The sequence below is a fragment of the Lissotriton helveticus genome, chromosome 10 (genome assembly GCF_964261635.1).
Source record: "Lissotriton helveticus chromosome 10, aLisHel1.1, whole genome shotgun sequence".
Lineage (NCBI taxonomy): Eukaryota > Metazoa > Chordata > Amphibia > Caudata > Salamandridae > Lissotriton > Lissotriton helveticus.
In genome coordinates, this window is record NC_136071.1 from 227,994,961 (window position 1) to 228,019,695 (window position 24,735).

The 24,735-nt window shown below is 43.5% G+C and overlaps 1 protein-coding gene across 3 annotated transcripts in view; it reads right to left on the minus strand.

Moving 5' to 3' along the window:
• The window catches only part of LLGL1 (LLGL scribble cell polarity complex component 1), a 380,653-nt gene that overhangs the window by 214,468 nt on the left and 141,450 nt on the right, over nt 1–24,735 (minus strand). The window contains exons 1-3 of one of the 3 annotated variants that reach the window (XM_078665186.1): nt 5,738–5,865; nt 2,931–3,012; nt 2,160–2,290 (exon numbers count right to left, since the gene is read on the minus strand). In XM_078665186.1, the coding sequence (XP_078521312.1) occupies nt 2,160–2,290; nt 2,931–2,951 (152 nt within the window). In that variant the 5' untranslated portion in view covers nt 2,952–3,012; nt 5,738–5,865. Of the gene's footprint in view, nt 1–2,159; nt 2,291–2,930; nt 3,013–5,737; nt 5,866–24,735 lie in introns of those variants that run through there. The other 2 variants (XM_078665185.1, XM_078665184.1) reach the window with 2 other exon arrangements.

Genomic DNA, 24,735 nt, shown 5'->3' on the forward strand with positions numbered 1-24,735 from the left:
CACGCAGAGACCGTTAACACTTGCAACAGATAGTGAACAATCCAAGAAACTGCTAAAAGAGTGAGGCAGACACACTCAATCCATGCACAGATACTGGTTGGTCATGGCTAAATCTTAAATACTAGTGACACAGTAATCCTAATCTTCATTGGAAGTAGCCCCAAACTGTAAAGAAAAGGTGTAGTACGCAAACTGCTTACGCCAAGCACTAAATTTCGTAAAGTATCTTAAAATAACTAAGAGATAATAATAAAAGACTTCTGTCCTTTCAAAACAAGTAACACCGCCTACATATTATATTAATTGTAAGTAATACTTGTGCTGCCTGAACTAGTCATTAACCCCACACCATTCTCCAAGAGTAACCACGGACTGTTTAACAGAGGCATTCCATCAAAGCTTAAGAGCAGTTACTTGGAATTCAGCGAGCTTGCATTTTACCTGGTTCTTGGGTTTACAGGTAGAGGCAACACTTGCGTTGACCTAAAAGCTTTCGTGTCTCACAAAATTGTTCAGATAGAACGGAACTACTGCAGCACAGGTAGAGTGTGTTGGGACTCCATAAGAGCCCAACCTCTGCCTAATGCAAGTCCAGTCTCCCAGATTGGTCAGTCACCCACCTACAAGGCTGCTTCACCAAGTGTACTAACCAGATTCAAATTTAGGGCATAGTCACTGAGAGTACCTTCTGACTCCAGCTCAAAGGGAATCCATTAGTCTTATGAGGTCGACTTGCATGAAGAACCTGGCAGCCCAGGCTCAGAAGTCAGATGGAGTTTATTCAGAACTATCAGGGAGATATTTTTCTCTGTGTCAACCCTTTAATACACTAAACATTTGGCTTTTTCTGCTCCATTAAATATATTTGTACCACATGCCTCATGAAACAATTTCTATTTCATCTTTTAAATCCAAATATTTACCCAACACAGATCCTTCATCATCTGCCCAGTTTCTTCCACTTAAACATTTCCCATTATTGTAATACAATACTTCACCATCTGTGGCTCAATTTCGCTCTACCCCCATTCGTCACGTAGTTGCCCTAACAAATACACGTGCTACAGCAGACCACACGGACGAGTCTTCGAAAAGTATTCTCCCAAAAGCGGCCTGGTTTGTGCCCTGTAATTGGTCACAGGACTAATGAGAATTATCAGAGCAGACTAGTTACAGAAAGTATGAGAGAAACAGAAACCCAACAATGCCATCCATAAGTAAAATTGACAACAAATGCCCCCTAGAACAGATGGATGTGTCGATGGGTGAAGCAAGTAGTTCCGGGCGAAATAAAAATTACACCAGCGTAATTTTGTGAATTTGACATAATGCAAAATTCCACCATGTAGCATAATTACATAGTCATTTGTGGCAAAATTATAGCGTAGGTACAACATGAACAACCAGACACAAAAGCAGGGCCTGTATTTTTTCTATTTTTAAACGAAAAATGTGTCTTTGCATCAAAAAAAGGCAGAGAGGATACATTGAATGCAATAATATAGCCCCGAATGCCAGGTTTGTTTTTTACATAATATACCCATAATTTCACACAAATTACGTAAAAGGAAAATATGCAGATATCGTACAACCATAGTAGCTGCAAAATTGACAAATGTTTGCAGTGAGAAAGTAATCACTTGGATTTTACTTTAAAAGTTTTCATTTTGTGAAGTTCATGAAGTTGGAGGGAAAAAAAATCTTTGAAAATGTCAAAAACACCTCTTCTATTTAAACCAGTCTTTAACCATTTGTCCCATAAACCACACACACCACACGTGATAAAACAATGGCAAAATATGTAGTTGAAGGATCATGGTACTGGTGTATCCCAACATACACTTCTATGGGTAAAAATCTTGCAGATCTCAGACTATCTTTTTGGGTCTGCTTTCATCTCCCATCCCTGCATGAGTCTAAGCTGGAATGGAGCGCGGTTTGCTAGCAAACCGAGTCAGAATGACAAACTTCTCCATTATGGCACCCCAATCACATTGGGTGGATTTAGATTTCAACACTTGCCTATCAGCTTACATTCCTCTCCGCGGATTGAATACTTAAGTAAGTCTCAATCGCTAACCTCCATTGCCCTCCATCCCAACACCATAGCCCAGTCTCCATGTAAGCACACAATAGAAAGGAGAAGAGGTGGGAAGTACTTAGTGGTGTCGAACCCTGGTCTTCCCGGAAGGACGAAGCTGTGTGTTTCCCGCAGATGGGAGATGCCATCTTGGTGGTAAATTTCCCATAGGTGCAAAGTGTTATCATCCAGCAAGGAAAGAAGCTGCCCCTGAAACAGATAAAAGCAATAAGAGTATGAGAAGGTTATGAAAGTTGGTACCCATTTAATGACCGAATCAACAGTAATCACCAGAATAGAACATTAACACGTTTCTGCCTCCGTTCCATGTCCCCCACTAGCCCCCCCCCCCAAAAAAATGGGGGAAAAAACAAATTTATATTATACATAGCCTATAGATTACCTGCTTGGGACAGGCTTCTGCTGTACACCTGAAAGTGCAGCACTTCTCAAACCAGTAGAGAGGATACCAAATCGTTAAATGCAGAAAGTCTATGCAGGCTGAACCAAAGATAATGCCACTTAATCGCATGAGCTAACATTGAGCAAACCCAGATGGAAGATACACTAGACTGTCTTTAGCATCTGAATTGTTTAGACTGGTCAAGTCAATAGCCATCCAGTTTCCCAGGTGACCACTGGACTTCAGATCAAAACCAGAATAAGCCAAATTCAAAAGACTGTTCAAAGTGCAAGAATAGAGTGTGTGAAATCACACGTTCCAAACAAGGTCTCAAAATAAATAAATGAAAATAAAGTAAAGAAACAAAAAAAACCTGTTAACACATCAGACAACACAGAAAAAAGGAGGAGACAGAATAATTGGTGGGAAAAACAGGGGGTGGCCTACCTGTCCAGGTAAGAAGTGCATCTGTGTGACTGTTGCAGTTTCCTTGTGCAAACCTGTGAACTCCACTCCTGGTGTTCCATATCTGAGAAGAATTATGGTTAAAGAAAATAGAGACTGCAGAGACAAAGAACTGGAAGAACAGCCGTTTGAAAAAGTTAACAAACACTCACGTCTCCTGCCAACCAAACGTTCATCTTCCATCTCATATATTCCACAAGCTCACATTCCTGGTACTCAAAGAACATGTGCAGCAACATACTGTTGAATGAGCCTAAGATGATGCAGCCCTCGACTATACGCAAAGCCGCATGTAAAGTCAGATTGGTCTCAGGGCCAAAGAAGTATGGAAACCAAGACCGCTTATTAGAGCCCTATCATATTCATAAGGCTGGGGGTTATTTACAGGAAATAATTAACAGAGATGTTGCACTGCTATTTTTTGTACTATAGAGTAAACACAGGTAATTTGCTCTAACCCTTGGTTACCCTCAGCTCCACAGGTGTATAAGGACATTCAATTAAAACTTTATAATCAAGACCAGTTAGGATTAATAACTTTATGAGAACACCTCAAATACATCTAAAACATCAAAGATGTGTCATTTAGTCGAAGATTGGGTTGCTCTCACTAGCCTAGATTCCAAAGTTTACTACAGAAGCCCATTAGATTGACCATTTCACATAGCATATCGCTCCTGTGTGGATCTGTCTAGTCGGTCATGTAGGCTCCATCAAATTCAACTGGCTATGCCATGGATTCAAACCACTAGGCAACAAGCTTGGCCTCAACCTCAGATACGTAAGCAAATGGCAAAACGTTCAGCCTACACGCTTCCTACCCAGTCATACTCCATCTCAATGAACAAATGGCTAACTCATGGCCAACTCAACATTCTTAGGAGGACATTCATGGTTCACCCACAACTGAGCTCAGAGCTCAACAGTGACGTTGTGCAATAGACCGAATATAACCTTAAAGGCATAAATAACACAGCACAAGGCTTGAGACACACCAGAACGACTCACATTTCACACAGCTCGCATCACTATGGGGCCACCCACACACAGCATAAGTCTCGAGATGAAACTGAGGAAGAATGTGTGCCTCCTAAGAGAATCAAGAGCAGCTTACATGGCTATCGATTACTGGGAAACTGCTACATTAGTAGACTTCTGGATAAACATTTGACACGGACTTCAAATTTGCAGATCTGACCACTCGCTGTTTTATGCAGTTGGGCCAATTCGTCTTAAGTTCATAAACCAAATATTTTCCAAAACAAGACACTCCCTTTCTGAAGCTCTAGCCTCAGCCTTGGCTGGAACATGTAGCATTAAAGGTTTCCATCAACAAATATTGGAGGCTATGTGAAACATGTCAGACAGTTTAATATTGTTCTCATCACTTTCTGGAATCAGTCTGCAAGCTTCCCCACCCAAAACTTCGGCGGCTTCCAAACCTTTTTTAATTTTGTAACAGAAAGAAAAAAAATCACTGTTTAGGCTTGATGTGTACATAAGTATATATAAGATGCAACTCTCTCCTGGTCCCCCCGTTCTCATGTGAAACAGGCCCGTCCCAAACAGACCTCATTATGCACCTTATTGGGCATTGTTAAAGGTATTTCTAATATGACAAGACACCTTTAAGGCAGACCCCCTATCAATACACCCACAACTGATGTTTGTACGAGCTCGCCAAAAGACAATTCAGTATGTGGTGTACTCTGTAAAAGTAATCAAGATTACCAATTTGTATTCGGCAGCTTCATAGTTCCTTGAACCATACAAGGCTTTTTTGCGTAGTGCATTCTCTGTGAATGGAGTCGCTTCATCCAATGAGTTAATCTGAAACGTGGTGCGTAGCAGTGACATGATCTGCCAGCATCACACAGTCTAGTCAAGTGGATGAAGTAAGGATTTCAAAAACTGCAGTTTGAACCAGACAGAACCTTATTTCCTTTGGCCTTTATTTTTATATGTATGCTTCTATTTTAAAAACTAAACCAGTGCTCTGGATTACCAAGCAATGCTATGCGATCTATAAACATATAGTGCACTCTCCTGAGAGGGTATCCTGGTGCTCACAGAATAGCTGTATGGGCCAAGCCAGGCCTGGGTCTAGGTGAAGAGACATGTCTTCAGTTTCTTGTGGAATTCAAGAACTGAGGCGTTGGCTCTGATGTGCAGGGACAGGATGTTCTAGGCTCCGAGGAGCGAAGCAGAAGTAGGCAGGACCACCACATTTGGTTCTACATATGTAGGGACAGGGGTCGAGGGAGTTAGAAGGGGGTGAGATCAGGAGTCCGGCTGAGCAGAGGTGTATGGTAGGCTTGTGAACTTCAGCCAGTTGTTGAGGTAGGTGGAACCAACATTGTGCAAGGCTTTGTATGCGTACATGAGGAGTTTGAAGAGCGAGTTTGTGGATTTGGGGCCAGTAGAGCTCTTTGAGGTTCGAGGTGATGTGAGTGCGGAATGGGAGGAGAAAAGTGAGCCTGGCATTTTAGGTTTGTATAGTCTGGAGCCTTCTGGTCAGTTGAGCGTGGATTCCAGTGCATACAGAGCGCTGCTGTGGTCCAGATTGCTGCTGAGGGGGGCTTGGGTGACTGTTCTGTGAGTGTTGGTGGGGAGATCAATGCTTTTGTGCTTTTAGTAAAATGACAAGTGCTAAAGTCAGTAATAACTGATTTTAGTAAGAAAATATGAATACATTTCTGTTTTACAAGAGAAACATTATTATTATTAAATGGAGTATTGAGAGCGCAAAATATAGAACTGTTGCACATGAACAAATGATAAAAGGAAACAAGATTATTCATAGGTAGAGATGCGTGACATGGAATCGGTGAATGAGGGACCACCGTCCTCTGCAGAAAGACAGAGCTGGTGGACAGTTGACCCATGGATTCTTGACTGAGGCCTGCAGGAGTACTCCTTCCGGCAGCAAGTGGCACCATCAGATTCTGTCTCACACACACATACGCACTCGATGCTGGGAGGATTTAGGCACCATGGCCACCCAATAGTTAGCTATTCTGTGGAGGAGGAGGAAGTCCGATTTGAGGTGGGTAAAGTAGTGGACTGTGGAATGTTCATGTCCATCCAATCCTTGGTCCCTGCAAGGTGATGGCAGACTTTCAGTTTGCATGCACATTAAATTACTCGCCTTTTCTATAATTAATACCTTCGAGTAACACATTGTAGACCACACACCCTTTCCATCCTTGGCCTCGGGTATAAATAAACAGAGTGTGCCCTGTGATCTAGTACTTCCCTCTCTCCAGAACAATCATACACCACTGTTGGAGTTACAATTCCCTCCAATTTCAAACCACCATCTATTCAGTCCTGTGCTTTCGTTGTGCAAATCATTCATCAAGATATTCTACTTGGGTGAAGTGAGTCCAACAAAGACGACACTGGTGTGACACAGGACTAGAAACATGGTATTTTAGTGCATATGTTGAAACTGGCAACTGCAGTTTGCATGCATCATTTGCACACATTGTGTGTACTAAAAAGTAGTTACTCATTTGAATTCCTGGGGTTTTACTTTTAAACAAAGCGTCGAATTTAGTTTGTAATTGTGTACAGTGCCATGTAGAAAACAATCATTGCCCCTTTTAGTCTTATTGACCATTAAACCATTTTCTTTGATTTCCATAGATATTTGAAGGTTTCCTTTCCTTGGGCTAAAATCTGCCTAATTAGACATTATGAGGTGCTGGTGAACTTTGGTCTATCAGTGCACGCTCTGAAATTCAAACCAACCTGTAGTGTGCTGCCTTCTTTCCTGGTTTATTCGAGAGAAATTTTGAAATACGAGCAGCACAAATTAAAAATACAGATGCACAATGATAAAGTCCGCAGGCTTGACTCCAGCGACGAAGCAGGATGCTTGCCGCCCTCTTGTTAGGCCAATCACAAACTCAGGAATTTCAGAGTGCGAAACCCAATCCACATCAGGCTTGCTCCAGGCATTAAATATATATGTAATAAAGCGCAAAGAAGCCTTGTGGTGTAGTGACCTTTCTCTACAAATCTGGCACGCACAATGGCACGAATGACAGTTTCCTCCAACCAAATAAAAATCCCCATATTTGAACCTATTTGCCAGAGGTACGAAAAGAATAGCTTTATGATAAGAAAACACACAACTCAAGTGTAAGTAATGCAAGCAAACCAATTTGAGTAGAAGGAGGGGCACGGGGAAGGAAAGATCTTTAAAGAAACGGGAAAGGAGCCCAGACACATGTCAAAACTTTCATTCCGCCCCACCTCGCACACTCGGTTTCATTCTCAACACATCTGGGCTCTCTTGCCTGCAGCAAGGAGCGGGCCCCCGCACCCCCGCTGATCAGGACAACACGCCGCGGCTCCATCACGGCTCATCACTCCACACGAACCCCAGGCTGACTCAGCGGCCCGAGGACTCATTTCCGGTCCTAAGCATTTCAAGAAGTGTATCAAGCCAGAACTAACCCTCCCGCTGCACAGCCGCATTCAGAAACAGGACAAAGACACCCACAGCGGGTCAAAAGCGAATAGGAGAAAAAAATGCAGTCCTCGAAATGCAGCGATCTAACAAGCCAACAGCGCAGATGTTGATTTGCATTTTTAATGTGTAACGTACACCTTAAAAACAGACCCGAGACATGCTCGGTCTTTATGTACATACTATGTAGTAACACTATGTGTAACACCCCGTTTCCAGCCCCAGAATTACCACGTGAGATTCGACAGAATGCCCACTTCGTCCGTACTCTAATGTTGGCGCTATATAAAGCAAACCGCAGAGGGGTGTTCACTTTCCCGTCAAGGCAGGGATCAGCCACCCGAGTCCCTCAGAGTTCTTGCCCTCTAAGTGCCAGCATGACCGAACCCCACCTAGCCCTTCATTTGGGTAGAAGCACACGTTTAGTTAGTAAGGTCATTCACCTTGATTTTAAAGTGCCTCCACGTCCTCTGTACATACGAGTAGGAGGCGCTACACTTCAACAAAATCCGGTAACTCGTCATATAGTGCATTGACACACGGAACAATCTCCTTCCATTCGTTTGTATAAGATTCAGTTTATTTACCATCCATCTCGGCATACTACACACTCGGAAGTGGAACCTCACTGGCAGCTACAACGTGTTCTCACCTGCAGGTAGCACATGCCTTGCCCATGTTGAGTGTTCCTTCTTTAGACATGGCGGACCTTGGTGGCGAGGCGCATTCTTGACCTGCCCTCCAGCGATGGTGAGCTCCACTGCCTTGAAGTGCTTTGTGCTTCCACACACCCGTGGCAGCTTCTCAATGGCAGTGGATCTGCAGTCATCGGCCTCCAAGTTGAGTATTGTGGGGGTTTACTAACCGCATGGGAACTTACCAGAACAACTTCTGTCTTAATGGTATTCTGGGAGCGTGATCATCATTAACCCCTTGGTACTGGTACAGAAGGTATCCCTCCTTAGAGTCCGGTTGATGCAGAGGACCCGGGAGAGCCACACTAAAGTAACAGAACCTTTGTTCATCCCTGAATCCCAGCGAGATAAGAATTGTACTTAGGCCCCATAGGGTTAAAGTCCTTTGTATCTCTTAAGCCCTTCTAAGAACAAGTGTGTTCTTGACATTAACGCACATCAGACACAGTGAGTGGAGCATAGGACCCCACCAGCTTTTGAATCCTTACCTGTTCCATGCACCTCTTGTGCCATGCAGCTTGCAGAGGATGGTAGACCAGTCTCACGCTCGTAGCTTCTAGGTACTCTCCATCACCGCCCTCCTCTGGGTCAGAAAACCTTACATCCTCAAACCATAATGGTGTTGGGTAACTCAGTCCTCTCTGCTGGGGACACTCAGTGACCACAGACTCATCATTCAGCTAACCTCCATCAGCAAAGACCGCTCTTAAAACAGTTTCACCTATTGAGATCCTGGGGGCCCACCTAAACGCCAAGGCGCCAAAGTGATAGGAGGCCCACCTAGACGCCAAGGTGACCAGGGGCCCACCTAGACGCCAAGGTGACCAGGGGCCCACTTTCACCACTGGTGATTTACTAACCTGAGGAGTTGGCTTATATGGATGGGGCATGACCCCTGGAGCATACAGCCCCTCTCAGGTTAACCCTATGAGCGCCCAGGGCGGAGATTCACTTTTGTGTGAAAGCCTCTACAGGGGCTCCTGACAGACCGGTCAGCTGAGTCATCCTCCTTCCTCGAGCTCCTCACACCTACTCTCCCTGGCTTCTTATGAGAACCAACCCACACCAGCCTCAGCAGTCCCCTTATGACGTCACAGTGGCTGCCCTGAGAGGCCAGGTCACATGACCACTCACATTACAAACACCCCATCAGTCAGACAAAAGGGGAGCAATAGAACTAAAAGCTTACTAGCCTGCTGTATCCCATATAAGAATGAATACACAACTGGGAGGTGGTGGGGGGGGGGGGGGGGGGAGGGGGGTTTGGCTTGCTTGATAACCAAGGGTGTTGAAAATCTGTCTGGTTAAGTTCGTATCAAATCATGCTGGGCAAGAAACCGTAGGTGAGCAAAGAAGGCCTAGTTCAAAGTAGGTGATGTGACGTGAAGGTGGAGTAAGACAATTATGAAACAAATAGGAAAGGACAGTCACAGTCATTATTTTAAAACGAGGAATATTTAACATGTTGAAACTATAAAAACAGCAAAAATGAGAATGAATATGGCAATCCAGCCTCTAGCTTCATCTGTTGAAGAGATACTTTCTGACATTAACCTACAGGTTCAGCACCAAGGTCATCCACAAGGATGTCCAGAGCGCTGAAAGTCTAATAGGGGTGCCTTAGAGGCCCACTTGGATACAGTGGACAAATGACGCAGGTAACACCTTCAAAGTCTCCCCGGGGAGACTCTCTCCAAGCATCTATTTAAAATAGACTATTCTTGTAACAGAAATCTAATTCAAATTCAGTTGCGTTAAAGTTGGGTAAAGGCAATTTTATTTTTGATTCTACAAGACACAGTCAACATATAGTATCCACAGCTAACTTGATCCCCGCACCCTTACAATCGGAGTAGGAGATCACTAGAAGACACTCGTATGCAAATATCCCTGACCAACTTATCCTTCATGAATTGCCCTTGAATTGAGGGTGTTAGAACCTGGATGCGAAGTTTAGGCATTTTGCGTTTTCTGCAGTTGCAAATAGGTCTATGTGTGGGTGGTCCCAGTGATGGAAGAATGGTAATAGTGGCCACAGCTCTACAGCTTAACCCCCCAGCAATTATAGAAATTAATCTGAAACTTAGTGAACTGAAGAATGACATAAAATCTAACTTCATTAAAAAAAAAATAGCGCAAGGATTCATAAATTTAAAATTGCGCAATATGAGGGGGGGGGATAAAATAGGCAAAATCTTAGCCTATAAAGTTGCCGAAGATAGAGCAGACACTCTAATTTCCAATATTCAAGGTCAAGGGAACAAGTCATATAATCAGCCGCAAGATATACTTGAGCAATTTGCTGACTATTATAGAAACTTATATACTTCAGACAGCCCAGTAGATACAGACCTAGTCCAGGAATATGTTGATGAACATACAGTGCATACAGAGAATCTACTAGGCTTGGGCTTACTTTCTAAAGACATATCTCTGGCAGAACTACATCAGGCTATTAACTCCCTACCGTCTGGAAAAGCGGCAGAAGATATGATACCCCTGGAACTTTATAAAACATGTAGATTGAAATTAGAACAGATACTACTCGAAGTCATGCAATCAATCGGGCTAAATGGAACGGCTCCTAAATCCTGGAACAGGACAAAAATAATCTTCTTTTTAAAGAAAGGTAAACCCAAGGAGGAGAGAGGGTCATATCGACCCATCTCCCTGATAAATACTGATGCGAAAATATTCGCCAAAATTATGGCACTCAGATTAGCCCCAGTTATGCCCAAAATAGTCAACCCACAACAACACGGGTTTATCTCCGGGAGAGATACAACTATACATGTAAATATGGCTATTACGGCGTTTGATGTCGCGGAGACGGAGTCCACCCCACTCGGCATGATTTTATTAGACGCTGAAAAAGCTTTTGACCGAGTGGGGTGGGACTATCTCTGGAGCGTGCTGTCTAAAATGGGTTTTGGGGGGAAACTTTTTGAAGGGTATAAAAGCACTCTATGACAAACCAACTGCACGCATTAGTTATGGGGGTTTGACCTCATCAGAATTCCCCATCATGCGTGGGACTCGTCAAGGATGTCCCCTTTCACCTCTTATTTGCCCTCTCGTTAGAACCATTTTTGTTAGCCCTCCACTCCCAAATATTGATTGTGCCCTTCAGCTCCGGCTCACAGGAGTTGAAAATGACAGCTTATGCGGATGACATAGCCGTATATACTACCGACATAGCCGATGCGCTGAAAGGAATATCTATAGAGGCTGAGAAATTTGGGAAGGTTTCAGGTTACAAGCTTAACCGACAGAAGACCCAAGTTATAGCTAACTACTCCCCAAATACGGCTATCCCCGAGATCTGTAAAGAAGCAACCTATTTAGGGGTTAAATTAACGGCCAGACTACAAGATATTAACAACATAAACTATAATGACTTGATTAAAAAAAACACTCTTCTACTGAAAAAATGGAACAGATTGCCCTTGAATCTGATTAGCAGGATTAATCTTACTAAGATGAAGGTTTTGCCAAAATTTGTTTATTTATTCCGATCTATTCCACTAGCATTAAATAATAAATTTTTTCAGCACCTAGATGGGATACTGAGTAGCTTTATATGGAGTTACAAGAAGGCTAGAAAATCACTAAAAATGTTGAAAAATAATACAAACAAGGGAGGGCTGAACTTTCCAGACTTCAAACTGTATTTCTGGTCAGCGTTTTTTACACATCTACGTTCTCTACTGTATGGGGACAGAGCTCTCTTCTTTCATTTTTTTATGTTGAAACAAGATTCACAATTTTGTTTGCTTAGAGCTAACGACCCGAACTACTACAAGCGGGTGAGATTTAAGACTGCTAGAGATATTGTTAGGATTTGGGGAAATGTACTAACATTTTGTAAAACAACTTTCTTCCACCCGAAATTGCCGCTGTGGGGCAACCCAGGCCTTCCGGCCATTTTCACGGATACTATTACTTATAATTGGGCTTCATTAGGGATTAAGGTATTGGCGGAACTGTACGGCACACAGGGCTTTCTAGAATTTAATACGCTTAAACTGATATATGATATACCGGAAGCCACAAGGTATAAATATATGCAAATACACGACTATCTAATTAATAACAAAAAGATTCAAAATATTACCGAATGTGACATATGGACCTGTCTTTATTCAAACAAAAATAAATCAGTTATTAGCGAAGCCTATAAAACACTCAGTACCTTTAAAACGAGCGATTGCGATAAACTGGCCACGAAGTGGGGTACTCAGCTAGGTCTAAATATTACTTCAAATCAGATTGAGCATTCTTTGGCTAATATTAACAACCTTGTACGGTCATCTAGCCTTCGGCTACAACAATTTAGAACGACCTGTATGCTTTACTACACACCTGAAAGAACCTCTAGATGGTCCTCCAATGCCCTCTTTAGTAATCGTACTAAATGCCCTAAATGTTTAACCGAGGCAGCCAATCTAGTACATATGTTGTATTCCTGCCCCAAACTTAAGACCTTTTGGGGGGATATACAAAATGTTCTTAGATTAAAAAATATCACGCTATCCTCCATTACGGCTGCCTCAATTCTACTAGATTTGAATCCTTCTCCACCTTCACAATCAGCCTTAGCCACTATACTTATCTCCTGTGCCAAACTAACCTTGGCTAGGGCTTGGATTGATTCGGAACCCCCGACGGTCTGGAAGTGGTGGACACTAGTAACAGAGATACACGCAATGGAGCTAGCCCTAGCAAATCTCAGGGGAACACGCTCATTGATTAAATTTAATAGAAACTGGGGTACTTTTCTAGATTAAAACAATATCTAAACGTCGCATAATTGCTAATCCTATACTTTGATTCTTTTCCACCTACAAAGATGAATTTGTCTATAGTTTGATTTTGTAACAGGAATTCTTTTACTGTCTCCATATAACAAATTATTTGGCTTACAATATATATATTTTGATGTCTCAATGTACACGTATGAAACCATTTATGTATGTATATTTTTTCTTTGTCTTTCTTTGGGTCAGCCGGCAAACAAGAATAAAAATATTTAAAATTAAAAGGAAGAATGGTAATAGTACACATTAGTTGATCTCCCACTCGTGAACTTAGTTGTCTCCTGCTGAGATCTACAAATTGGTTGTCCACTCCCGGTATGTACTTCACTAAAAAGGCGAATGTTGTGCTGGTGAGCGTATGGCCAAAAAGTTGCGGGCTAGATGAGATAGTTGATGCGATTTGGTGCCCCCATTTGTGAAGATAATACATGGTAGTCATGTCGGTCTTGATTAAAACCTCTTGCCTATGAGGTGAAGGAGGAACGCTTTCAGCGCTAGCTGAACAGCTAGCAGCACTAGGTGACTGATGTGGAGAATAGTTTTATTGGGCGTCCAGTGCCCCTGAACAGTTAATTCCTGTGGATGTGCTCCCCAGCCAGTAAGCAATGTGTTGTTTGTTATGGTCCTCTGTGAAACTGGGTCTACAAATGGCCGTCCCTTTAGGAGATTGAGGTAATTCCACCACTGCAGGATGGCAAGCCTGACGACTGATCAACACTAGATCGTCTAGCTGACCCTCTGTTGCGACCACTAATTGGCTAGACATTGTTGTAAAGGTCGCATATTGAGTCCGACATGTTTTATTATTGCTATGCATGATGCCAAAGTTCCTAGTAGATGCATAACAGTTCTAACTGGTAGCTGTTTGTTTGGCTGAAACAGCGGGATGAGTGTTTTGAAGGACTGAATGCTTGCTGTATTTGGGTAAGCTATTCCTATTTGTGATTTGAGGATAGCTCCTATGTACGGCTGCATTTGTAAGGGTTGCAGGTAAGATCGGACTGTGTAACCTAGTTTATGAAGAACGTTTATTGTTTGAATATATTGAAAATAACAAAGTCTTTGATTTTTATCAGTCAGTCGTCTAGATAGGGAAAACATGCATGTTTTACCTTCTTAGGTGAGCTGCTACTACTGCTAGATATTTTGTGAATACCCTTCAAGCTGTAGTTACCCCAAATGAAAGCACTTTGTAGTTACTCCAAATGAAAGCACTTTGAATTGAAAGTGCTGACCTTGAAATGGAAACCTGATGTATTTGGGATGTGCTGGGTGAATTGGTATGTGAACATAGGCGCCCTCAAGGTCTAATGCTGCCATAACGTTGCCTTGTTGAAGCAGTGGGATGACATCTTGCAGAGTATCATATGGAAATGGTGGTACAAGATGAACTTGTACAGGGGTCTTAAGTCCAGGATTGGCCTTAGAGACTTGTCTTTTTGGGTATTAAAAATATAATGAATATATCCCTGCACCTTGATGTTGTATAGGTAGAGGTTCTATTGCTTCCTTTACTAGGAGAGTCTGTATTTCCTGTTTGATCAGATATTTATGATCTATGGGGAGTTTGTGATTGTGAGGTGGAAAGTTTGGAGTTGTTGATATGAGCTCCAGGCAATAACCATGCTGGATAATATCCAACACCCACTGTTTGGAAGTTTGAAGTCATCCCCCAACAGGTGTTGTATGATTGGGGGGAGGGGCAGGTCATGGGTTTGTGGAGGTGGCAGGGGCTTTAGGGAAGGCATCTTCATCCTCTACCTCTGTGGTTATTCCCTTTATAGGATCCCCTATAAAATACCTTCAGCGATGTTTGAGATTGTGGGAATGGGAATGATGCAGAGGTGTCTGCGCAGGAGGGTTTTGCTGCTCTACGATATGGTGAACGAAAAAAATATCTTCGCGTTGAGGTTCGTAACGCTCCCATGGATTTAGCTGTTTCATTGTCCTTTTTGATCTTTTCAAGTAGAGAGTCTACTTGTGGACCAAAAAGATATTCCCCATCAAATGGAAGTGCAAGTATGTTTTGTTGCAGCTCTGGCTTAAACCGTGACATTTTAAGCCAAGCTTGGCATCTCATTAACAAACTAATGTTAATTCTCCTGGCAGCGGTGTCGGCTGCATACAGGGCACACCGGATTGATGGGTTAACAATTAATTCACCTTCTGAGACAATTTCGAAGGCTCTCTTTTTAGATTATTCTGGGATGATTCGGAGGAGCCTCTCCTTCTCATCCCAATGCGCTCTATCGTAGCAGGAGAGGAGGCCACAGGAGATAGCAATTCTCCACTAGTCTGAAAATAGTACTGCTAACCTTTTCACCCACTACATCTATTTTTCTGCTTTCATTGTCGGGGGGGGGGGGGCCTAGATTGTTGGGAATTTGCCCTCTTGCCTTGTAGTGGCAACTACCAAGGAGTCTGGTGGTAACTGGCCCAGTATGTATGTAGGGTCTGTAGGAGAAGCTTTGTACTTCTTGTCAATCCTTGGTGTCATTATTAACTTGACTTGGTCCTTAGAAATGATTGGGTTATGTCTAAGCATACACTCTAACATGGTTAAGTATTAGGCTAATCTTTGTGAGGATGATAATGTTACAAAAAGGAAGGAGTCTTCCGAAGGTTCAGTATGTAGTGGAATCTTGTGGTACTTAGCAGCCCTGTGTATATTATTGTGATACGTAGTGATATCATCAGGAGGATAGAGCTTAGCTGGATACAGATCAGGGTCAGTATCTGTATGAGGATCTGTATCCTAGGTATCCCATATATCGTCCTTGGGTGGAATGAAATACTGATCCCCATTATCATCATGGCCGTAATAGGAATGTATGGACCGTTGTGGCGAGTAGTGTCTCTCGGCAGGAGGAGAGTGTGGTGGTGAAAAAGATTGGGGAAGTACCAGCGGCGGTAGTAATAGAGTAGCATGTGGTGGATTAGTGGCCTTGTTAGCTCTTTTGGTGTGATTGGGGGGGGGGCATAGGGGCTCTATTGCCTTCTCAAAGCTTAAATGTCTTTTGGCAGGCTCGTCTTTAGTTTGAGGCAGCGTTGTTAAAATACGGCCAGTGTCTGGATGGATGAGAAGTTGCTTTTGCCTCGAATCCAAATGTTCCTGTAAACGTTGCAGTACAGGTTAAACAGTTTCGGAGTTTTCTTTGTATTTTGTGCTGCCATGTTTTTCTGGTTCCGAAACTGCTTTCGATGTGGAAGATTTTGGAGCAGTTATGTTCAGTGCCGGAATGCTCAATTTGAAAAACGAAGATTATGGTGCATCAGTGCCGGAATTTTTGATCGAGTCTTGACTCGAGTAATTGTGGCTGGTAGCCTTTCTCTGGTCTTTCGCGGCAGAGCCAGGACTAGGTATGTCTGCTGTAGCAGTTCGGTGCAGACCATGGCCCGTGGTGGCCTGTGGAATGACTTTGTTCAGTCTGAAGGTCGACCTCATTGAATGGGAGTGCGGCTTAATTGGGGGGCAGTACTCAAATATTCTCCTGCTAGTAAGTCCTGGATTGCAAGCCCTGATTCAGAACTGTATTCCTGGGAGAAGGTCCCCCTTATCCGCTACCGACATATGGCCCTGGTTTCGATAATCTTCAGTGACAAAGATGTTGGGAGTCTGAATGTTGTGTCAAGACATCTCGGCTCTTCTAGCGCACCGAACGTGCAGCATCTTTTTGGATCGAAAGAATTGGCACTCCTCACATGTATCTTTGTGATTGTCCATTGAAAGGCACAAGTTATACACCAGATGTTAGTTAGTGTGTGTGAACTTGGCATGGCAGTGTGGGCAGAACGGAAATAGTGTCCATTCCTAAACTGGCTACACATGGCATGGACAGGACATCAAAAAGAAGATTTTTGCCATGAGGGCAAAGGCCCTCTGGGCCTCACTCAGGTGGAAAGAGTCGGTCTCGACGAGGGACCGATGGAAATGTTAAAGAAGAGGTGTCACTCTTGAAACTCAAAAGAAAAACGTGCACACTTCCGATACCAACACTAGATGGCGGACTTATGCCAAGCATGTGTATCTACAGCCACACACAAAACATGACACCCTGCCTGCCCTCCCCCCCCCATCACTTTGATTGCTAGGGGTAGAGAATTCTTGCTGGTGGAGGATAATACTGGACTGCAACAATCTGACTGACCTGAGGACACCCACAAAACTATTTCTTGGGTACTACCACCTAGCAGAAGCGATGCATAATATGCATCGTCACAGCCCAACTGTGTTGACCAAAACGAATAAATTAGTGTACTAGGTAAAATGCATCTTTTCAAAATAAACACATTGATATGGATTTAGTCAACTAATCGCAGCACATTTTATTAAGGAATACTTTAAATGCAGAGTTAACATGTGGATGCAGGGGACCTATTTACCACTTTTTTTGCACCCAGCACTATACAGCGGCAAAAGAGGTTTGAGCACAATTTCAGCTCCGTACCACAAGCCACCATTGAGATCCAAGGGCATTTCAAGTGGGTGAAATTGGGCTGCATCAAGGGTGATGCATTTTGTGATGACATAAGTTGGGGAGGATGTAGATAACGTTCCCAGACAGACTAAGTGCACCCTGATATCATCTTCAGGTCGAGGAGAAGAGCAGGGGAAAGACCACCCTCCATATCAAGGAGGTGGAATGGAGCCTAAGGTGTGCAGTGGAAGTCAATCCATAGGCTGTGGGGGAATAAATAAGCTCTGGGCATATGAATCTGGCTCGTAAGGGGCAGCACACTGGCTACATTTTTGCTAGAGAAGTGCAAGCCAAGTCCCTCAGCAGAGGTCTCTGAAGCGTAGACTAAAGGGAATGGTGAGGCATGGAGCTGCAATGCTGGACAAGGGGGGGCCTCTGATGATCAGGCAGGCGTACTGTGCCTTTAGTACTCTGGGTGTTGATGAACAAAAAACCTGCTGCACATGAACACTTTTTTTTCTTCAAACAGGTATAATCCCAGTAACCAGCAATACCACTGTATTAACCATCAACCTTGGCTTCCGGTGTAGCATGCTACTCACCGTAAAGCGCTTCAATGCCTCTTCAGGGGTAGTAAGCACTATATAAATGCAATTACACATACAATCAAGCATCTACACTGCCAATGGTGGCGGCTGCATAAGTGCTGCGTGGAGAATACACTGGGGGGTGAGGAAGCAGTGAAATGGCTTTCTCGGAACTCGTCAAATTAACCACAGAGGGCCTCAGTCTCCTGAGGGGTGAGCTGCGAGAGGCTGTCACATCTGTAATCAGAGTCTGCCAGAATCAGCGCCTGGCACATTTATTTCACACCACACTCTTCTAGGAACCAGCCCCATCTGCTGGTTTAATTTGTCGTGCTACATCCATCAATATCCACTAGCCTATCTGGCCCCTGAAGTGTTAAAGGTTTTAACCCCAGGGACTTCAGTGTATTCAGACGAACAGGAATATTTTTAGTCTCTAAACTGGCAATTCTCATGCCGGTTTTGTGACCCATTTTCGTGCCGTAGACTGGAATAAAAATACTAAAATTAAAAAGTACATGCTCAGTGGGCTTCCTGGTTTGCGTTAGGCAACCGATTTATCATCCACCACACGCACTACCGACCAATGTGGTTTTAAAGGGCGTATTTGGAGCAAGACACAGTTGGGTTAACGTTTCTGTTTTGAGCAGTAACTGACTTGTTGGTGGCAATGTGTTAAAACACATATATTGTTAAAGTGCTGCCATGGCCTTTTTAGCCTGCATTGGAAAAAATAAGCTTATATTAAGTTTCCCTGACACCACCTGAACGCTCTCAATTGGAAGAATTCCAACTTTCTGCGCCTAAAGTGCATTGTAATATCCCAAAACACCAAAGACATCTCGCTGAACATTACACTACCATGGAGAAACCGGACAAAGTGGGCTTTATATTACTTGGCTTGTTCCACGTTTGTTTTTTGGGAAATAAAGATTTATTTTTGTAAACATTATGTTAATATTTTCTTGCTTAAGTTTGGTTTCTTTGCTTGAAATATTTTATTTTAGCTCATGTGGTATTGTCCCCCGGACAACCAATTGCGCTAGGAAGGCGTACAAACGTATACAGCACTACGCAACGCCATGAACATAACATAACATGACCATGTTGGAAGGTTCTCTCCCTGCTCTGGTAAAGCTTGGGGTGCTTCTAGCTCTCACTACAGTTAGTAGCTGGGTTTTCTATTGACAGCTCACTACACGTTTAATACTAATTTCTACCCCACAGATAAAAAGGACACCAGTTTTTAACACAGCCTATCCCATAAGGGAGACTTCCGGTCCCTCCTGGTTTATCAGCATGCACCATTATTTATGTTGGGACTTGCAGGTTCACTGCAAAAGGTGTGAATGTGAAACTACAAGTTCCACCATGCCTTTTGCTTAACATCGCCCTTAAAACACTGGGCCTGCTGCAAACTTTGGACTACTATCATAATCAAAGACTGAAATGCACATCCAGCACCCCACCCCCTCTCTAGCCAAACAAAGGATTATTTATAAGCTCTGGACTACCGGGGAGCACATTTGGCACTTTATTTTTTTTTTAATCTGTGCAAAACCTCTTGTTCATTTGGTTTACAAAAAAAAAAGTAGTTCAACATTATTTTTAAAAAAATGGTATACTTTAACACTTTGCCGCGGTTTTGCGTGGGACACACACACTGCAAAACGTAGACCTGTCATATATTCTCACACTTTATGAAATTAAGACAATACTAAATCAATTTTAAATTTCCTTATGAAGGCAAGGATAATAAAAACAAAAATTGGCAAAATAAAATTCTCACGGCAGCACACGCCACATCATTCCCTATACACGTACATACGTCACCATAAACGCGCACGCCTTCGAAAGATGCAAATAATGTTTATTAATTTACCAATCCAAGTTGGGTTGGTAAAAATATGCACTACAATTTTTTTTATTTCACTAGCGCAAAAGGGCTTTTATAAAGGTGTAAGGGCATTTTGCATTTCAAAATAAAAAAATTTAATATTTTTTTTTAATTAGGACAGTAGGGGTGGGGGCAATGGTGAGACAGTGAGCGGAAAGTGGAAGAGGGCATAATACATCCTCATTGGGGTAGGGGAAAAGGCAGCATATGAGGGGCAGTAAAAAAGGAGGGGGTGGTCAAGCACACAAGTAAGAAAGCACTGTGGCAAGTATTTGGACAGGATCATAGGAAGGAATGAGCTGGAAAACACATGCAGTTTCATCGAGCGCTTAAACAAAAGAGGAAGAAATAAAGGAGTTCCCTAAAAGTCAGTAGTGAAAGTATACAAGTCAGCCAAACAAAGATAATAACGAGACTATGCTTCGGGAAGGGACAAATATAAGAAGACAGGCCATTGCATAAGAAGCAAGAAAATGGTTGACAATAAATCAAACCAATGGTAAACAATTGGTGGGTTGTTAGTCCACCAAAGGTCTTTTGCAACCAGAGGGGGAAACCTAAAAATGGGTGAAACCTTTAAGTTGACATCTGTATTAACTTTTGAGCTTAAAGTAGCGTATTAATATTCATAGAATGTAATTCTTGCTGCTCCGGTTTAAGTACTTTGGGTTGAGATGACTGTTCTTTTGTGAGATAAATCCTGTATCTGTATAAATTAATTCCCATGTGTATGTAGTCTGAGTCAATGGACGCTTAAAAGTAAAGACGCATCACGGCTCAGAAGAAATTTTAGTGGATAATAACAAGTGGTCTACATTAGAGGCCTCATGCGGTCTAGTCACAAGCAAATATTAATATTAACAAGAGACTTCAAGATGCTTATTGGTACTTATTACGGTCCACTTGTGATCATATGGAGTTCCACATTAAGAAATTAAAAATATTAGTTAATTGTCGAATTTGGAGAACCCGGAGGAAGCCCTATGCACCATGATAGGCGGAAACAAGTGTTGGCTTAACAACCAATAACTTGGAGTCCCCCGGGTTCCACCATCCTGTCCAGTGGCTACAACAAACGCATTACATTCAGTTTCACATACTGCCACAGTGTTGTTTTCGGTCTTCAATTTTTGGGTTTCGCCTGCCGAAGGCTGCGCTCTGCGCAGCTTTTCGGCGCAGGCGAAATCCTTTGCTTTCAATAAGGAACTCGGGAACGTCCCCCGGCTCCCATTGGCTAGCTCCATAAATGGAGGCTAGCCATTGGGAGAGGGCTCTGTCCGTCAATCTCGGACCAGATTCGGGGGCGTTCGAGATTTTTTCCCTCTCCACCCACTTGTGTTCGTCATCACGGTGGTGGGTGGGTGTTATTTTTTTTTGGGGAGTCCGCCTGTTTTCTTCTTTTGGTAAGTGTTTCTTGTTGGAGTTGGCTGCAAGATTCGAGTTCCCACGAGGCAATCAGGTAAGGAGCATTTTGTTTTATAAATGTGTTTTCACGTTCAGCCCCCCTCCCCGTGTGCCCGTTCCCGCCCCCCCTCCCCTTTCACTCTCCGTCTGCCTCGCTTTGTATCCTCTGACGTTCAGACCCCCTCCCCGTGTGCCCGTTCCCGTCCCCCCTCCCCTTTCACTCTCCGTCTGCCTCGCTTTGTATCCTCTGAGGTCCATATTATTGTTTGGTTTCACACAAGCCCCGACTTTCTTTTGATGTGCAAATCTCCCCACTTTGAACCCCATTCACCACGTAAACTGCTTCTATCTTGTTGTTTGTTTAGGAGGAAGGGGTGGGGCGTGCAGAGTACAAAAAAAATGTGTTCGTTTGTTTGTCTATGCAGTGCTAGTCTTTCTTCTTTGTCTTTTCGACAGCATGGGGAGGCGGGATCCGAAGCGTGCTCTGCCATTTCGTCCAGGTTTCGCAATGGTGAGGGGTTGATGGCACTCTTTGGTCTTGTAAAGCCGATCAAAGGGAACTTGTGTGATCGCTGGTCTGAATTTTGTGGACATGAAGAACCGCCCTCCGGTAGCACGTTTTTTTTTTAGTTTGACCGAGCATCTCAGCCCCTTCCGGTACGGACGGCACACTTTATTTAGCACAGGAAGGGGCTCAATGCTTTCTTCCGTTGGTTCTAGGACGGGTGGGTATTATGTGAATAGTAGGTTTGAAAATGATTATGGTCGAGAAATTCGCGTTTTAATTGAGTTAGGGATGCCGCCATCATTGTGTGTGCGTGAGTGTGTGTTTGAGAGGTGCCGTTTCCCACAGCTCTGATCTAATTCAGACGAAACTGATTGCAATGTCCGTCTATCTGTGTGCCTGCGGTGATCGGCTGTCTGCCTGCCTGCAGTGTCCGTGGTCCGTCTGTCTGTGTGTGTGCCTGCAGTGTCCGTCTGTCTGTGTGCGTGCAGTGTCAGCCTGTCTGTGTGTCTGCAGTGTCCGAGGTCCGTCTGTCTGTCTGTGTGCCTCCAGTGTCCGTCTATCTGTGTGCCTGCAGTCTCTGTCTGTCTGTGTGCCTGCAGTGTCTAAGGTCCGTCTTTCTGTGTGCGTGCTGCAATGTCAGCCTGTCTGTTCGTTCCCCCAGCAAAAAAAAGTGAGCAACCACTGTCAAGGCAACCACAGTGTCATGGAGCAGCCCCTCTCCTATCTGTTCCTTCCTTCAACAAATCTCGCACAGGGTGAAACGCCTAAGATGCGCCACTCCGAGCCAGCAGGAATAAGAGGACTTTGCAAACAGCAAGAAAAACTGGAGCACATTAAAACTTGGCTGCGCAGACATGTAAGAGGCAGGGCATGTCTGCGCTTGTGCAAAGTAGTATATTATAACCAGCCACGTAAGAGGGCCGATCTGCGCTTGCGCAGAGTCCCCATCTCCAGACCTCACACGCGTCACCCAGCATCACAGGCACTGGTCACGCTCGAACCCACGCCATCTTAAACCTTTGCACCTAGGGTCTCCGTGCAAACCAGAGCGCTCCACAGCCCGGGGATGAAGTGCTGTGTAAATGTCACAGTGCAGTACATGGTATAGGCCAATTCTACTACAGTACCTGCTTCAGTGCACACTTGCACTGAGAGCAACTGCTGTGCTGTGACGGCTGTGTGGGCTGTGTGGGCTGTGTGGGCTGTGTGGGCTGTGTGGGCTGTGAGGGCTGTGAGGGCTGTGAGGGCTGTGTGGGCTGTGAGGGCTGTGAGAGCTGTGAGAGCTGTGAGAGCTGTGTGGGCTGTGAGAGCTGTGTGGGCTGTTGGCAATGTAAATAACAATGCCATTTATTTATAAGTAAAAAAAAAAAAAGAAATGTCATGAGCAATGCCAATAACTAAATTTTCCAAAGGCGAAACCATTGCATTGTAAATGCTTGTTTTTCTTAATTTGGAACGAACCATCTTTACACAGACAAAAAAAACTCATTATACATAACCAGCTGGTCATCCGAGAGTTCAGGTGTTAATCTATTTAATGCGTGCTCGTTGTCTGTTCATTTTATAACATGAGATGAGCTCCCAAGGTCAGACAACTCACATCTAAATGCAAACGTGATTAAAAGACAACAGTAGCACAAAGTTACAAAGTATAAAACCTTAAAAAAATGTTGCCATGGCTGCCACCAGAGCAGAGTAAAAGATGCATCAACGGCAAAATTAAATACACAAGTGTGTGAGGAGGTTACTTTTAAGATGTCAAGGTCCGCCTGAAAAGAAAATGTAAATACTTACACATCCCATTTCTATGGTAAGGTATGGAAAAGAGCACTTTTCATTCAGATTATATTAGTTAACTAGTAAGGCATACTGCAGTAAATAGTTATTTTTTTTCTTTGTATGTTACGGTACAATTTTGCCATTATAATTGTATAACGTGTTAGCTTTTGAAGTGTACATGAAAAATATAATAAATGATGAGGTTGTACAATGGACACACAAACTACAATCACTTTCTACCACTATATTAGAAAGAAGAAATTAAATCCGCACAGCCAGCATACATTTTATATACAAAGAGGACTTCGTATGTTTGAGTCCTAACAAGGCCAACAAAATAGAATATTACTGAATCGGTAAAGAGGAACAACTGTTATAAACAATATCCCAAACCGGAAAATCATTGGTGAAAAGAGCTACATAAACTCATTAGGGACCGAGATCCCGAACATAGCTGAAAGGCAATTAGAGCAGCTGGTCAGACCAGGAACGTATCATTACACATTACACGCTGCACGCGCTGCTTTTCAGAAGGAGCAGCCTGAACCATACCAGAGCTACATGTCCAAGGGGAAGGCACAGATTCTTCTGGAACAGGTGCACAGGTGTTTACCAGCCACCAGCTGCAAGAGGAGCAGAGGTTGATGGGCAGACGGCACCGCCAGCATGATGGCACACATCCAGGACTGGGAGGGAGGGGTGTAATGCTTGGACTAAGCCGACAATGGCGCATGCAGCATCTCACCACAGCACAGACATGCAGAGGGTGTGGTACTATAACACAGGAGACAAAGTGAAGAACTAGGAGATGGGGATGCTTCTGCAGGATGGAGACCAAAGAGGATAAAAATAAGGGGGTAAACAAAATAGAGGAAAGACAGATGGAGTCCTGCTCAAAAGTGCCTATATTGCTAAAACAAGCATTTGCAATGCAACAGGTCTCGCATTAATTAAGTTTGAGCTATTGGCATTGCTAAATATTGCAACACCAATTGCAACAAAAGTCTTTAAATTGTAGGAAAAAAAAATTGTATTTATTTTTGTAGCAATGGTGGCATGCTGCACTTTAGATGAATATGTTTAAAAGTAAAGTGAGCCATACTGCGATTGCTACAATAGTTAATTGTGGATGCGTTAACAATTGATGTGTGCACTGATGGCTGGTGGTGTGTGTGCCTGGTGGAAGCGTGCACTGATGGCTGGTG